This window comes from Lepisma saccharinum, chromosome 11 (genome assembly GCF_977018435.1).
Source record: "Lepisma saccharinum chromosome 11, izLepSacc3.1, whole genome shotgun sequence".
NCBI classification, from domain to species: domain Eukaryota; kingdom Metazoa; phylum Arthropoda; class Insecta; order Zygentoma; family Lepismatidae; genus Lepisma; species Lepisma saccharinum.
The window spans coordinates 41,351,016-41,369,266 of NC_139239.1; the positions used below are offsets into that span (position 1 = coordinate 41,351,016).

The 18,251-nt window shown below is 37.5% G+C and overlaps 1 protein-coding gene across 1 annotated transcript in view; it reads right to left on the reverse strand.

Annotated features, from left to right (window-relative positions):
* NaCP60E (Na channel protein 60E) overlaps positions 1-18,251 on the reverse strand; it is a 606,984-nt gene that overhangs the window by 51,560 nt on the left and 537,173 nt on the right. The window contains exons 17-23 of the mRNA XM_083130953.1: positions 17,065-17,329; positions 15,763-16,033; positions 12,933-13,248; positions 10,786-10,902; positions 8,482-8,640; positions 5,420-5,524; positions 3,282-3,473 (exon numbers count right to left, since the gene is read on the reverse strand). Coding sequence (XP_082987079.1) covers positions 3,282-3,473; positions 5,420-5,524; positions 8,482-8,640; positions 10,786-10,902; positions 12,933-13,248; positions 15,763-16,033; positions 17,065-17,329 — 1,425 coding nt within the window. The remainder of the gene's footprint in view (positions 1-3,281; positions 3,474-5,419; positions 5,525-8,481; positions 8,641-10,785; positions 10,903-12,932; positions 13,249-15,762; positions 16,034-17,064; positions 17,330-18,251) is intronic.

Consider the following 18,251-nt stretch of genomic DNA (forward strand, 5'->3'; position numbering starts at 1 on the left):
TGACATAAAGCATAAATTAACTACCCAGGATGTGAGCCAAGAATACTTGAGTTCACAGTATGTTACTCAGACTACTAGATCACAAACTCCATTAGAAACTTCTATAAAACTATAAATGTGATCAGAAGTATCTGGACACCCATCTAAAATGAAATATAAGTTTGGGCCATCCTCCATCGGGAACATGGGCAGTCAATACAGTGTTGGCCCACCCTTAGCCTGGATGACAGCTTTAACTCTCGCAGGCATACTTTCAATCAGGTGGCGGAAGGTTTCCTGGGGAAAGGCAGCCCATTCCTCATGGAGCACCGAAATGAGAAGAGGCATCAATGTGGGTCGGTGTGGTCTAGCATGAAGTCGGTGTTCCAAAACATCCCAGAGATGTTCTATGGGATTCAAATCAGGACTCTGCGCAGGCCAGTCCATTAATGGGACATTGTTGTCGTAAAACCACTCCCCCACAAGCCCTGCAGTATGAACGGGTGCTCGGTTGTGTTGAAAGACACAATGGGCATACCCGAACTGGTCTTCGACGGTAGGCAGCATGAAAGTAGTTGAAATGTCAACATAAGCTTTTTGCCATGACATTGGAACAAGGGGGCTAAGCCACCTCCAGGAGTAACATGGCCACACTGTAACCCCACCACCACCAAATCTCACTGTCGGCACTATACAGGCTGGTAGACGTCGTTCACCAGGCATTTGCCACACCCACACCCTAACATCTGATCGCCACATTGTGTAGCATGATTCAACACTACACACAACGGTTTTCCACTGTTCTATGGTCAAGTTTTGAAGCTCCTGGCACCATGCGAGGCAGCGTTTGGCATTTGCCTGTGTGATGTTTGGCTTATGGGCAGCCTCTTGGCCATGAAAACCAAGTTGCTGCACCTCGTGCCTAACAGTCACGGTGCTTGCAGTAGATCCTGATGCAGTTTGGAATTCCTGTGTGATGGTGGCAATGGATGATTGACGATTACACTATATGACCCTCTTCAACACTCGACGGTCTCTGGAGGTCAACATGGAAGGTCGGCCTGCACACTTTTGTGTTGTACACGTCCCTTCAAGTTTCCACTTTACTATAACATTGGAAACAGTGGACCTAGGGATATTTAGGAGGGTGGAAATCTCGCACACAGACTTCTTACACAAGTGGCACCCAACCACCTGACCATGTTGAAAGTCCTTGAGTTTCTCAGATCATCCCATACTGCTGTCTCGCGTTGTATGTAGACTACTGAGATCACTGTGTTCCACACAGTAGATGGCAGTACTGTGTCACCCTCCATGATAAACACCCGTTTCGTTTCGCAGTGTGTCTGGATACTTTTGATCACAGAGTGTGAGTGTGTGTGTGTGTTTAAAAGACTACCTAATCAAATATTAAACTGGTACAGGTAAACTTTCAATTCCATTCTACAGAAAAAAGGGTATGATATGTTATCACTTCGATACATATATGAATATTTCACTTGTGTAAAGGATCATAAAGATGTCTTCAAAATTCCAGCTGCTACATATATTTATTTTTAAAATATTGTTTATGCCAATCATAACCCACTCCCTCCCAAAATTATTTGAAATTGGTGCTACTGGCTGGACATAATTGTAGAGAAAACTTTTCCCTTTTGGTGTTCTGATATAATTAGTAGCTTAACTTCTTAAGTACAATTATTAGTCAAGAAATAAATAATGACAGTATGCCTTTCACTTGTAACAGTGAGACATAAATGTACACTGAAACTTCTCCTAATGTACACATGTAAATAACATACAGTTTTAATTCACTGGCTAAATACATGGCGTTATATGGAGTAAATATTTATCAACAGTGGACATTCTCAATAACAGATGGAGACATGAGACACTGAAAACTATACTCCAGGGACAATTTAAAACTTGCATAATAGACAGCATGACAAAAAGCAATGAAAATTACTTGAATTTGGAGGTAACAGTGCTGTAATAATGGAAAGAATGTCTGTAACTGCAATGATCAATGATTTGGTAGCAGCTAGGCATTTTTACATTTATCACTCCTCAAGGGTTCGTAAGTGTTGAAACTCATTGCTTTAAAAGTTCATACTGCTTCTATCTTGTGAAGTTCATGGTACATGTGTTACGATGGTACAGAAATACAATGATTAACTATAAATGAAAAATCGAAAACTATCAATGTCCACGAGAAACAGAAACATGGTATTCAGCTGTTAGAAAATTGTAGCGCAGGAATATTTGAAAGAAAGAAAATATTATCCTCAAATTGCACATAAAAAATATGCTTGCATATGCTCTTTTCACAACACATCTGGGTTGAAAGTTATTCTTTAACATTTTAATTTTTTTGTAGCTTTTAGAAATAAACAACCATTTGGATCTATCCAAAAATAGTTCAATAAGATATAATTTTGTAAAACTGTACATTGGAAAGACATGTATTATACTTTTTTTTTGGTTACAAGAAATTCAAAGCTTTATGTTGTTAAAATTAAAGCACTTGACAATTTTGTGTGTTGTGTGCAGATTGCATTAATAAAGCCTTTAAACACATGAGAATATTTGAGTACAATTGAGTTTTGTGTAGCATCTTAAGTTGTTTTTCCAAATAGTGACCATTGATTATTTCAATTGGTGTTAGTTAGAGAGAAGTTTGATACACCTTGTTTATTTTTATCATATGTAATGCTTTACTTGTTTATTGTCAACATGAATATGTTTTATTTGTTTGTTTTAATATTATCAAATGTATAGTTTTCTTTTATTTATGTGTAATTAAAAGTGACATCGGAAGCGGATGGCATTTCCAGGTTATAAACATTTGTAGAATTGTCCAATCTTTTATTGATTCCATTGCCAGGACAACAGTGCATGAAAAGATGAAAAGTAAGTTGAGTTTGCGAGATGATGTGAATTTTGTGAAAAATGTTGTTATAAAAGAAAAGCCGCAGCTTATCGAAATGTGATTGTATTTGTGAATATCATTGTGTTATTTTGCTGTGAATGTTTAAAGTTAAAAGATGTTATGAAACTTGTAAAATAACAAGAAGTTAGTTATTTTTCTAATTGTACGTTATGAGAATGCTTGGTGTAACATAACATTAAGGAGAGTCTCATAACTCTGCCGCACAGGGAGATTCGGTATCTACCGTGATGTAGTAATCCAGTGGCGAACACCCAAGAGGAACGTCACAGGTAAATTTAGTGTCGAACACTGAAAAGGAACGTCACAAGTTCTATTGTATAATCCTATAATAACAACAAAAGAGTAATAATACCTTCTTTTTCAGCATATTGAAGTTATCAATGATGACACCAATGAAGAGGTTTAGAGTGAAAAATGAGCCACATACAATAAAAATAACAAAATAGATATAAGCATAAATGTTATTCTCTCTCACTGGCTGAAGATCAACTTCACGACCATCCACTGCATCAGCCATTACTTCCATCCAGCCTTCAAATGTTGCCTGAAAGTGAAAGAAAAAGACCAACATGACAACAAAGCAACAGATGATGTGTTCACTGGTCATAATACATTTTACTCAAGAAACATAAAGCCTTATTTTTAACTGATTTGTTTGTAAAAAAACAGTGTGGCCGGAAATAAAATATACCAAAAGTTGGCAACACTGTATATTGTTGTTACTGTGTGGGAAGCGAGGAAGTGCAGCTACAGTACAACTTTAGTTCTTACAGAGAACAATTATAGTGAAAGACAATCCTTAATAGCCTTGAGTATTGAAGAGAAGGCATTTGTTGTCAAGCATTATTTCCACTCATACAGAAGTGGAACAGTTCAAGGAACTAAATGGTTCTAGAGAACTTACAGCCTGTCTTAATAATATTTACATGTAGCATGAATTTATCAATGGAGAAAGTTTCTTTTAATTTTGAGAACTCATAAGAATCTGTAATATTTTTAAAAAAAAAATTATTTCAAACATGTGTAACTACATGCAAGCTACAAACATACAATAATATTATAGGTGTGTGCAGTGTGCAGGGGGGGGGGGCAAGGAGGGAGCAATTGACCCCCTAATCATGGACGTCCACAGATTTTCTCCACAGAGGGACAAGCAGAGTATTTTTCCATGCTGTATATTACCCCGATAATAGTGTTGCCACCTCAAAAAACACCACTTGAATTTAAGGTTATTGCGATAATGTAAATTACTATGACTCAAATCAAACTATATGTGTGAAATATATATTTTTAGGTTGACATTAGATTTCTAAGGGGAATTGTTGTCATCCTTGCCCCCCTTCCAGACGTCCATGTCCCTCCTACATTATTGTACTTTCACCTAGAAATTTTGTGGAGAGGAATCTTATCGCTGTTATTAAATGACATACTCTTAAAGAAAATTAAGTATTTTCAAGCCGATTAAAGTTCAAAGCAACTATGGGGGAAGGGGGTGCAGTGGTGCAACCACAGTGGAGCAATGAGTATTACCCCTCCACAACCTTGAACAGAAATGAATTCTAGGGGGCAAGGCGACAAACATTGAGGTAAAAGAAAGCAACACTAGTAGAATATAAGAGCAGCAGGACAAAAGGATGTTGAATGGAATTAGTTTTCACGTCTTTTTTGCATTATTTCTTCCAGATGGCCAAGAGCACATGCAGGGGAACACAGAGGGGCAATTGGTTCCCTCTATATCAACTTTTATACAAATAAAAATACATTTCGTAAAATTTTCTTGCTCACTTCACTTGCAATGCCTGCTTTTCTTATAGCCTTCTCAAGTTCAGAGCAGGCAGCAGGAGTCTGCCCTGTGTGCTGAATGATCAAAATGAAAAAAAATTGTAAAAGAAATGCCATGGCGCCCAGTGAAAATTTTTGTGTCATATTAAATCAATATTGTTTTCAGTTTGCAAAATTTGGATCTAATGATTTTCTTGCTTGCTTTGCTCGCATTTTTATTGTTTCCTGTAATTAATTTTAAATTACGAGAGAGAGAAGTTATAACTACTAAGTTCTTCAGGTTCTTACTGCTAAACAGTTTTGTTTGGAGGAAAAGGAGCGCGGCACATTTCAGAGACAATTTATTTATTCGTTATGGTGGCTCCATGTTGCTCTCGTATAATATATGTATATAATGTGTGTGTATGTATATACATAAACCCATCAATGCATGAAACTAAAACAGTGAGATAAAATGAGGTTTTTCTTTCCCAACTGAACTTTCATCAAGGTTTTTGCCCCGCCCCCCCTCCTCCTAATCAGAGGGACTACACATGCCTATGAATAATATATATCAGTGGTCATCAAGATATGAAATATAGATAAATGCAATACATGAAGATTTGAACAATGGTTATTTGCTGAAAACTACTCTCAGCAAAACATTTCAACAAGCATGTTTAAACCAACACAATATTCTACATTTAGAAATATACAGATGGTACTTACCACTTGAAAAAGAGCTAAATATGCATTCCCAACATTATCAAATGTTATTTTAGAATTTATCCAAGAGTAATTTTTCGTAATGCATTCATCCTTATCATTCACTATCTGCAAAGAAAAAGAAGAAAACAGATTACAATTAAATCGGGACACAACAAGATATATTAATAGGCTAAAATGTTTCATGAACAATATGTTTCTAAAAACCATTTTTTTGCATTAAAATTTAAGCAAGTTCCAAGGCTCATTGAGGGTTAAGGTGTGACAAATGGACTTTCATTGCATAACTCATGGTCTCCTTGTTAAGTTTCATCACTAATATTATCTGGCTTGGAGAACGAGATTTAAAGAGTAGGAGTCAAGACACACAAGAACTTCTAAGAACTACAATCGAAAATATGTCCAATTGTATTAATGTTAAAATCAAAAGTAGCATTTTATGAATACAGTAGTCACAATTGAGATACATAAAGGCAGGTCTGTATATACATTGCAACTTGTTATCTGTGTAGTATATGCCCAAAACAATTTCCTAACTTTTTTACCTCCAAAGATTGGGCTCTATCTTTGGAGAAACTACAACCATAGTAGTTATGCTGGAACCCAGGACTGGGCTGGTCCACTGGGCAAGATTCCTGTGCACACACTGACCATGGTGTCTACCTCCACTAGAGTATCAAAAAGATGCATGCACTAGCATGCACTTTACCCTTAGAACAGTATAGTTCATACAGGGTCCGTTCTGAAAGTATCTGAACTTATTTATTTGTGAACAATTTATGTTAAAATTTATTGACGACAATTACAACTGCTGTCAATATTCTTCAATGTAGGCACCTTCAGCCTCAATACAGTGAGTATAGCGACTTTTCCACTGTTCACAGCAGTCCTGGAAGTCCTTGACTGACACCCTCTTTAATGCTGTGGTTGTGGCAGCTTGAACCTCTTCAATTGACACAAAACGCTTCCCCTTGAGCTGGTGCCAAGTCCAGGCTGTAAGGAGGATGAGGCAGCATTGCCACGCGTACATTGGCCAAAAACTCACCTACCAACAGCACTGTGTGAGCCGTCGCATTGTCGTGGTGAAGCACCCACCTGTCGGCAATGTCAGATTGGACGCGCTGAACCCTCGGTCGGAGACGCTGAAGCACTGTTTTGTAGTAAGCTGCATTCACGGTGGGCCCAGCAGGTACAAACTTTATGCACGACCCCCTTCGCATCAAAAAAGACAAGGAGCATTGTCTCCACCTTTGCTTTTGATATCCGGGCCTTCTTTTGACGAGGGGATGCGGGGGGTGTTCCTTGAACGCTGTGTGCCATGTGTAAACTTGCGTGCAGGACATCACTTCCTCGCCGTAATCCTCCTGTAGAATGGTTAAAGTCTCCGTGAAGTTTTTTTTCAATTTAACACAAAATTTCACAGCATACTGCTGTTCCAAAGTGCGCTCCATTTTCACCAAATCCACCAACTGCAAATTTTCGATTTGACGTTTTTTCCATGTACACAACATGAGCGATTGCAACTCAACCACTGCTCGCAGGCAACTGAGCGAGGCCTTGTTTTGAAGGTTAAGGTCCCCACTGCCACCTGGCACAGCTTATCCGAACCCTCGACCTATTCTCCCGTGCTGCGGACAGTTGGGATACTTTCAGAACAGACCCTGTACTATTGTATCCAACATATATTTACATTGATGCTCTTGAATTATTTTGAACATGAGAATTTTGCCCTAAAGTACAGTGTGTTCCCAAAAATTTGATAACATTACAGATGTAAATATCCAAGTAACTACGTAGTTAAGGTAAAAGAAACTACACAGGGGTAATGCTCAACTCAATAAGATTTTTGCATTAAAATTTGAATAAGAAATTCAAAGGTATGTGGTTGTCACGAAATGATTGTTCATAAGTGTTCAATATGCATACTGCCTTTGACATGGCAAGTAGGTAGTCTAGCTCCTGTCAAACACACTACAGCATGTCTGCAGTTACAGTCTTCAGTGCGACGGTGATTCTCTGCTGAAGTTCCTGGGAAGAGGGGAGGAGGATATAGACGAAGCCCTTCACATAGCCCCAGTGAAAAAAATCACAAGTGATCAGGTGCGGTGAACTTGGAGGGCATTTCAAAAGCACATTATCTTCATGACTAGCATGCCCAATTCATCGCCCTGTTAGTGTCTGATTGAGATACACCCACACAGTGAGCTTCCAGTGAGGTGGTGCATCATCCTGTTGCAAAATGAAGTGTTAATGTTAGTTTGCAATGAGTGTATTCATGAACCAGGTCTAAAGCATTTGCAGATAATCATTGGAGATGGCACAGAAGATGGTCACTTTTTGGTGAGTCTCTCAGTTGCTAGAGTGTGGCATGGAAATTTTCTTCGTCCCAAATGAGAACATTATGCTTGTTGATTTTGCCATTCATGTGAAATGGGGCCTCATCACTAAAAGCAAGACGTATATCAAAGTTGTCTTCATACCACATTACACACTGACTTTTGAAATGTTTCTACACCTACTGTTAAATTTTCAGATCATTTGCACGAGAATTGGTAATGTTATTAGATTATGAAATGATATCAAATTTATTGAAACACCCAGTATATTAGAAAAATACAACAAATGTTTAATCCATTGTAATAATTTGCAGCTTAAGCTCAAGTCTTCTCTTGGAACAGCTTTGCACAAATTCAGAATTTGCTTCGCCAGCACAAATTTCTTGAGGGGTTAGAATGTCTGCAACCTTATTGTAGACATTATTAATAGGATTTCCAGGTATCTGGGCTTTCCCAGAGTAAAATGAACTCTACAATTGATATGAGAGGCAGGGGTATTTACTCAAGGATAATGACATGCCATCACCCTATAACATTCCTTGTCTGGACCTGCTGGGAATAGTAATGAATGCAGAAGCTCCTGATGTGAAGCTTTTTAAATAAGCTTATTCTGTTCCCATGAAATTTATAATGAGATATTTCTGTGAGGAAAAACACAATAAACATATTTTTAATTCTAAATTTCTCATAATTAAAGATAGATACTAGATAGCATAAATAAATACTTACTTCTACTGGTAATAATTCTTCATCCTCATCCACACATTTGAAAAATTTTCCACCAAAAAACTGCACTCCCATTATAGAAAATATCAACCAAAATACAAGGCACACAAGCAACACATTGAAGATGGAAGGGATTGCATACATGAGGGCATTCACAACAATCTGAAAGAAAGAAAGAAATATTAGTTCAATACAAAGCATGTCAAACAAATATAAATTGACAAGAGAATTAATTAACAACATTTTTATTGTAGTTTATATTTTTCAAAAGTAAGGGCCAACTGATTATAAGAAGTGACTGGCAAAAGTGGCCAGAGTGCACTTGCTGTGTCACCTCTCAAATGTTGCTTGCCTTGTATTACAGTAATGATGGCTGTGAGAATAAATAATCCTGCAAGTTGTGAAGTACTATCAGTCATTCAATTTCTTAATGCAAAAGATTGCGATGCTGCCAAAATTTACTGTGAACTGTATAGCCAACAGCAAAGGGTGAAGGATAAGTAATGTTTTAAGTTTAGGAAAGGACTGAATTTTTACTCACACATATGTGGTATCTAAACTGTGTGCACAATAGGTCCCAAATTGCTGACAGCCACTCACAAAAACAGAGAATGACAGCTGCATTTTTCGGCTGCTGCTGGAGAGAAGGACATCAATATTTTTCCCCCACGTCATGACGGGTGATGAAACGTGGATTTCTTATGTCCATGTCGAGTCTAAACATTGTTCTCCTTCATTACAACACACACTATTAACCACACTGTCCAGATCACTTAGAAGTTTTGATTGATAGATTTTTGATGGAACACATTTGACCCTGGTTAGAGTCTTTGCATGACTGTCCTTTCAACAATTAAATTTAATAGTCATTCATTCTCGCCATCGTGATTAACCCCCAACCCACCCACTTCACAGTCCTGACCTTGCACGAGTGATTGAAGAAGTGGCTTGCATCTCAATGGTTCAAAGAAAGTGAAGAAAGCGAGTTGTTGAAAGTAGCAGTGCTGGATTTTACATAGAGCATACATGAAAGCTTGTGCTCTGGTAACAAAAGTTCTTGGAAAATAATGCTGACTACATAGAAAGTTAACGTGGATATGTACGTCTCTGTAACCACTAATACATTTTTCTTACACTTCTTTTGTTATTTTTTCATAACCAATTGGTTTTTGAGGCTGCGGTGGCTCAGTCGGTAACACGTCTGACTACCATGCTCAAGGTCCCGGGTTCGATCCCCGGCCGGTTCAAATCCGGGAACTTTTCTAACGGTGGAAGCGGCCCCGGCGCCCACCCAACGTCGAATAACATGGGTACCTGGGGGAAACCCTGGGGGGTAAAGGCGGTCAGGGGCTTGATGCTGATCACATCACCCCCACTCATGACCGGATCAAGAAAGTGTGGGACGTTACCCCCACACCCCCTATACGCCTTCATGGCGTGGTGCTAAGCACAGGGGAACACTTTACCTTTTTTTTTTACCTTTTACCAATTGGTTTTTATTTTTGTATACTTCAAGCATGCCAATATAATATTGCTTTATTGTTAAGATTTGAAATAAATTTTTGTAAGTAAATCATTTGTTATATTTTGTGAGTTTTAATAAAAAATTTCAACATGGTAATCAGGAGTGTGGATTTTTACCCAGCAATATTTTAATATAATTCTGTGGGGATGACTTGATATTATACACTAACATTCTAGTATTATATTATACACTAACATTCTAGTATTATTCACCACACAGATCTATACAATAACCTGAAAACTTATGTTACTAGAGCTTTCGCCATGAAAACAGTCCAGTCAAGGTCACACCACCCACCTACAGTGTTGCCAATGAGCAACAAATTCAACAGACAAAATCAACCGCATATGTACAACAAGCTAAGTGTTGACTGAGCAGCTTAGAAGAAGTGTGCTAACCCTGGAGGGCCAGGGGTGTGGAGGAGGCAAGGTGAAGCTCTGACCTTGACTGGACTGATGAAAATATTCTTGGAATCTTTTCCACAACTCACCTGGTCGATAACCCCAGAGAATCTTTTCATCATTTGTTGCCAGGAAAGCTTCAAGTCTTAATTAACTGGACTGTTTTTATGGCGAGAGCTATATTGCACAGACATTTTACATATTTTCATTCTTAAACAATATTTCAATGCTTCATAAGTTTTAAAAATAATATCTGAATTTTCATATATGGAGAACTCCCAGTTTTTATCACTTCCCTTTGTGTGTGTTCAAAATAATAAAAACCTCACTAAATTTATAACACACTGAATTGGTAGAAACAGTTGTAGGAGTATAACTTACTCTCATTCCCTGCCATCTTGATATTGCCCTAAGTGGTCGAAGGGCTCTCAGAGTTCTAAGAGACCGAAGTACTTTGAGATTTTCATTCTCTTCTATCAGTAAACTGAACACAGAAACCTATAAAGAAATCAATACAACTGTAAGAACAGATTTGAAATATAACAGCACTGTGATAAAAAAAAAAAAAAAAAAATAGAAGAACTTTCTTTCAGTGGCATTTCAAAGTGTCCGAAACAACAAATCAAGATTTTTCTTTTGTATTTGGGTTTCTTCAACTATCCTATTTCTTTTTCAATTCCACCAAACAAATTATAATGACACAGAAGTTGTTCATGCAAAAGATAATTAAAAATAAAATTCTATACAACACAGTAATCTCACTATACCAGCAATTTCACTACACAGACATTCACTGCAATTTCTGTCAAGATGTTAAATTTTCTAGTTTATTCTAATGAAATCTGTTATAAATTTTCAAACTCCATGAGACTCTGTGCCATTTTTATCTGATTACATCTGCTTAATAGTGGACTGCCTTCTTAATAATTTACTGATGATAATTAGAATAAAGAATGGAAATTCATTATATTTTCCAATTCATGGCTCTTATATTTAATTTGAAAATGCAAAAGTATAACTGTGCTATTACAAACACATGTAGTTATTTAATTAACAAATGCTCCATAACGAACATCCCATGTTTGGAATTGGGAGGAGGGAGGCTAATTTTTTTTTATATAATTCCATACCCTCCTTTTACAACCAGGAGAGTATAAGGAGTAATGACAGCCAATTCATTTTACAGCACTAGAATCCAATCACAATATCTTGTGTGTGTGCTAATGGAAGAAAAATGAACAAAAAGTGACTACACAGTGAGATTGAAGGAAAATCTAGGAATAAGATACCCCTTTTTTGGATTAGTTTTTTTAATTTTTTTTATTTATGATATTTAGTGCCAATGCCCAGGCCTGGATTTGAAAAACGATTTCTTAAGACTCGGCTGATCCTTTGGCCGACAACAGCGAAGCCTTTTTTAAAGTCTTTCTGTTCTATTGTAAAACTGCTATGATATTCCAAAATCTGAAAAATTACATATGCTTAGAATCCCTTCAAGACACATAGATTCATGAGATTTGCTTTCCCTGTTGTCTAGATATTCACAATAGTTTAATAAGTTTACATAGCCATGAGACCATTGTGAATATCTAAGCAACAGGAAAAGCAAACCACACAAAGATTCACGTGTGAATCCTCTAGAAGGTCAAGCTGAACCTTAATGTACTTAGCCATTGTGAATAGGTGAGATTCAAGAAAGGTGAGTGAAAACGAGATGTAAAAATATAAGGATTGGAATAAATGGTTGAATGTAAGAAAAGACAAAAATTAAAGGAGAAAGTAAAAGTGGAGATGATAAAAACAAAGAAAACAATATGTAAGATTTGAGTAGAAATAAGGCAGTATGCATGGTTTTCAACATGCTGGCTCAAATAAAACAGTCATTAGAAGTAGCTTCTGAATCACACATTATGCTAAATAACTGATCGAATAGTGAACATGGAAGTCTCGAATTCTTTGCCAGTCTGACTTTGATTTAGGGTACTTTGTGTGTTGGCCACAATAGATCTTGGCACTATTCTTCCTTAGGCTTACCGTTTTTATTGTCACCAGTTTTAGATCATCTTTTAAAACTTCAAAAAATAAAAAAAAATAATGCGATTTGAAAACACAATTTTAAAGGAGACTTAAATCACAATAATCACATTACTAAATTAGTACTAATTTTGTGTAGCGAGAAGTTTTGATTATGTAAAGACCCCTTATCTCCCATTGTATGCATTCAAGTGCCAATAAGAAACTTAGATAAAATCTTTGAATTTCATATTGTAAACATGCTACTAATGTCACCCTCTTTTCTATTGATTCTACAATGCCTATATTTGGTGGAAAATAGTGAGTGAGTGAGTGAGTGAGTGAGAGAGAGAGAGAGAGAGAGAGAGAGAGAGAGAGAGAGAGAGAGAGAGAGACACACACACACACACACACAGAGACACACACCCACACACACACACACACAAGTTTTCTAATTACAAAATAAAATCTAATTTGTTGTAGAACACATCCAATTATGTATTCTAAGAACTCACAAAAACTATAATGAAGTCCAATACTGTCCAAAAACTAGTGAAGTATTTCCAAAATCCTAAAGCAACCCACTTCAGTATCATTTCAACAGTGAAGAGTGCACAAAAACCAAAATTTGTCCAGTACAATATGCGCTTCAAAAGTTGATTCTCTTCTAGGTAAATATCTTCAAAACACAAAGTAACACTTGATGCAAAAATGAGGACCAATATGACCCACTCAAATGCTGGTGTATCCACTACGCTTAGAACACACGTCCGTATGTGAAACCACTTCTTGCCACACCGTGTTTCCATCCACGCATCACAGCACGAACAGCTGAAAAGAAGAAGAAAAAAAACGAAAGTAAAGCAGATAGCAACTCTCCTTTCTAATAACTATTCTGGTGTTGTTTGTCATTTTGTGCCTGTAGTATTCACAGTTATTAGACATTTTAATTCCTTGAGTTACTAGTAAGTGAAACAAAAAAAAATTCTGTCACCAAACTCTAAACTTGCCACTATTGAAGAAGAAAATATAGATAAAGATCTAGTAATTACACATGTGACTCATTACCCAGTGCATAAAGATTATCCGACTTACAAGGGCAATCAATACATTGCTGACAATTTTCTCTATCTCAGATATTTGTATAAGATGGAATGAAAATCTGTCATTCAAGAAAGCCCCAATGATGATAATTATACATTGTTTCTAGTCTTTGGCAGTAAGGAGTTACTTGTAATGCAGTTAGAAGTAACAAGTACTTTTTCAATTAACGATAATTGTAACAGTTACATTTTGAAATTAATGACTGTAATTTGGTTACTTCTTCAAGTAACTAGTGATGAAATAAAGAGTTACTTTTACATTTACTTTTCTTTAGGTTTTTACGTGAAAGGAAATTTCTTCGGCCAGACTATTGCAACATCTTGCATCAAATGCTTGCTTGAAAGAATGGACAAGTTTATGATTACTAAAACTGTGAAAAAAAAAATCTACTTCTATGGTCAAATGCTCGAAATATATCTGCCCCCTTTTTGTCACTTTCCATGCCCTCCAGATCCACACTGCCACTGGCAAATCTACCCTCTGCCCCAAAGGAACCTAACACATCTCAAACCTCATCTATATCCTCACATGCAATATCTGTGGTGGTTTCTAACTGGGGGAAACATCCATAGCCTTCAACTGCAGAATCAACAACCACCACTCCTCCACCCAAAAACTGGACTTCACTGTTGCTGTTCATACCAACTACCACAATATCTTCTTCAATGACTGCTTCCAGACAACAATCAGCTTACCCCAAACCACTAACACATCAGTGTGGAAAAGATGGGATCGCCACAACCCCTGGCCTGCACAAGATCAAATTTTTGCAGTGTCTGGTGAGTGTTTGCTTTTATCTTCTGCTCACAAATGCAACTGCTCTATGTTAAAAACCTGCCTCATTTATATATCCCTCTTAAAACATATCAGCCTAGCTACATCCCTGATGGTAGGTGCAACATGCTATATACGAGGGTCACTATTTATATTTCGAGCCTAACAATGAAAAAACAGGAATTTGGCATTGAAAACTGCTTTATTGTTTTTCGAAGTATTCTCCTTTATGGTCAATACACTTTTGCATTCGTTCGAACCATTTGTCAAAGCAGTTTTTCCTATCTTCTTGAGACACCTCCATAATATGGTTTTTGAACGCATCAACGGCGTCTTCCGCCGACGAAAATCGTTGTCCACGCAATTTATTCTTGACATTCTGGAACAAGAAGTCATTGGGTGCCAAATCAGGACTGTACGGCGGATGACCCATCAATTCGATTTTTTGACTGTTCATAAAGTCGGTTGTTAGATGAGATGTGTAACAGCTGGCATTGTCTTGATGAAGAATGATCCAATGGCGTTTGTTTGTTTTCCGTATTTGACCGAAGACCTCTGGCAAACAATTGTTGTGTGCCATTCAGAGTTGACCGTTCTACGTTCCTCTAAAGGCACAGTTGCCACATGACCAGTTTTCCCGAAAAAAACAGGCAACCATTTGTTTCAATGTGCTTTGAGCGCGAACAACTTTTGTTGGATTGGGTTAATCTTGAAACACCCATACAGTCGACTGCTGTTTACGTTCTGGCTCATATGCATATATCCATGATTCATTACCTGTTACAATCTTATATACGTCTTTTGAAGCACCACGATTGTATTTATTGAGCATTTGTTTGCACCAATTGACGGGAGCGTCTTTTTGAATTTTTGTCAAATTGTGTGGGATCCAACGAGAACATACCTTTCTCACAGCTAAATGATCATGTAATATTTTATATATGCTGGTGGAACTAATGCCTATGGTTGCCTCAATCTCACTGTATGTCACATGACGATCTTGCAGTATTAGGTTTTGCACAGCATCAATGTTTTCTTGAACAACAACTGATTTTGGACGACCTTCGCGAATCTCATCAGTGAGCAAATGGCGGCCACGATTAAATTCGTTATACCAGCGTTTCACAGTGGCAAAGGATGGGGCTTCATCGCCAAATGTGGAAATAAGTTGATCGATGCACTCTTGTCTTGATAATCCACGTCGAAAATCGTAAAAAATCATCGCATGAAAATGTTCACGAGTTAATTCCATTTTATTGTTGTCGCGCAATCTCCAAGGCAACATAAACAACACAAATGAAGCTATTGACAAAACATTTGAAATACGTTATGGTCAATAATGCCAGATGATTCCGTGCAAACGTCAAATCGCGACTAACTTCAATCAGAGTTGCCAAGGCTTAAAATATAAATAGTGACCCTCGTACTCTTTAAAAAGTACCTTATCCAACTCTGCTTAGTACTTACTTCTTGTAACAGTGATTAGGAAAGCAGTTCAGGGGAATCTTCTCAGTCTTATTGCGGCCAAAGCCAGGGAAATTGCCCATCCCATCAATGTAGCGTCCCTTGGAGTCTCGTCGACCTCCTACTGTAAGCTCATCAACATATGATACTACAGCATGCCAGGGGTACTTCGACGACTTCTCACCTTCCTTTAATGGAACCATGCTTTCCAGCTCAGGCTGATTGTGTTTTGTCAGCACTTCCATTTCAATGCTCTCCTCTGTATTTGATTCATCTGGAAATTTAAAAAAAATATATACAGCTTATAAACTACAGTAAGTTTAAAGTATTTATATTTTCCTTTCAATCTATAAATAATATACTATAAATGACGTAAGGAATGAGAAAAAAAGAATCCCTGAGGGGTGGTGATAGAAGTGACTGAAGAACAGCTCAGTCCCACATAAGGAAGCTTCCTTGAAAATAAATCCCATCCCTGTTCATTCTACCAACATTAGTTTTTCAACAGGTCACATTTGGACACAACACTATTCACAGATATCAAAATTAACTGATTTTCTGTTTGCAAGGATGTTTATACAGAATACTTTTCCAAAGAAGGGTCTTCATGTGTTACTGGGTTACTGTTCTGTTGCATATAGTTTTATATACATATGAAACCAATTTATGGTAAAAAAGGTAAAGTAAAGTGTTCCCCTGTGCTTAGCACCATGCCATGAAGGCATATAGGGGGTGTGGGGGTAACGCCCCACACTTTCTTGATCCGGTCGTGAGTGGGGGTGATGTGATCAGCATCATATCATGCCCCTGACCACCTTTACCCCCCAGGGTTTCTCCCAGGTACTAATGTTATTCGATGCTGGGTGGGCGCCGGGGCCACTTCCACCGTTAGAAAAGTTCCCGGATTTGAACCGGCCGGGGATCGAACCCGGGACCTTGAGCATGGTAGTCAGATGCGTTACCGACTGAGCCACCGTGGCCTCTTACCAATTTATGGACTACTACATTTAATATAGTCAAAATTCCTTTAATTTCTCTCTTTTGAGGCATATCCATAAATTTAAGTTAATATTTATTCCTTCTTTTCATTGGTAACAATTACTGCTTTCAACTCAATTACATCATTACCAAATGCAATATGGAAAAATGTTATCTTTATACTATTAAATACTTAATAAACTATGTTTTTATTGAAATGAATTTAACTAAAGCAATTACCTAAAAGCACAAGTTATTAAGGTTAAGACTTGAATTTATTTCAATTTGTATTCATTGCAAAACAATGTTAAACATGACATTAAATACCTTGTGATGGCACATGTTGCACAGCAATCTTGTATCTCTCGAGCTCATTCTCCTTCAAAAGCTTTTCCTCCGTGTGCTTCGTGTACGCCTGCTTTACAATTTGCTCCAGCCTAAAGTTCTGCTCATTCTCCGAATTTTCTTGATAAGCTTTCGGTGGATTGGGTTCTTCTCGAGCCACACTTTGATGAAATGTCCCCTTGTGTCTCCTCACTATCGATCTCAGTCTGTCAAAGCTCCTGGCTAGCTTTGATTCATCCCCGACCTCCTGGCAAGGGACAACTAATCAATGACATTTGACTAAAACCCATTGACATAATGGTGAGTGCAAATGGACAGAAGATAGTCGTCATGCTCAAGAGAGTGCTAAACACCAACATTAGTGGAACTACGAGGTGACACGTAACTACTTTTCACGTAGACGACACATAGAAAGTGCTTTAGTATGTTGGTTATTATAAGATCATATTTAATTATCTCCATTTTTTTGTTTTGGCTCATTTGTATGACGACTAAAATCAATCTATAATGAAAATCAAGAACGTCAATAGCTATTAGGATGAAATTCTGAGGATGGGGGGAGCCTACCTAATGTTTGTCTCGTTTGAGTTTTTACGTTCATTTTATGCACAGATAGGTTAATCAGGACTGGACATACTGCTTAAAGTGGAATCAAAACCCCTATGTGCCTCCATTGGGTATTGAACCTGGACCCTCTGATTACAAGGCAATGATGTCACCACTATGCACTATGGGAGGCCGTTTCTGTCTCATAAATGATCTGCAAGGTGGTGACCTGACTATTTTAAATGAATCATCATCTTTTATACCTCACAATTAAATATATTTTGACTAATTAGAAATAGGAATGGGGCAGATTAATCAGTACAGTATCAGCATCAGCTCTCATAGATGTATCAGTTTATAGCAATAGTGTGCCCAAGGGGGAAGGGGTTGGTGAGGGTTATAACCCCCTTACCTTTGGCCCAGTAATTAAAAAAAAACACCAAAGGCAAGGAAAAGATGGCAAAATTAGAGCTGGCCACTAAAAAAGTATACGTAACCCACCTTCTTTCGAAAATCCTGGGTACGCCACTGGTTTATAGGCAACAGTGATGATATTTTTTTTCAATCTCAACCATTAACTTATTTCAAAGTTCTGCCATTATTCCTTTATAGTATGAAGGTAA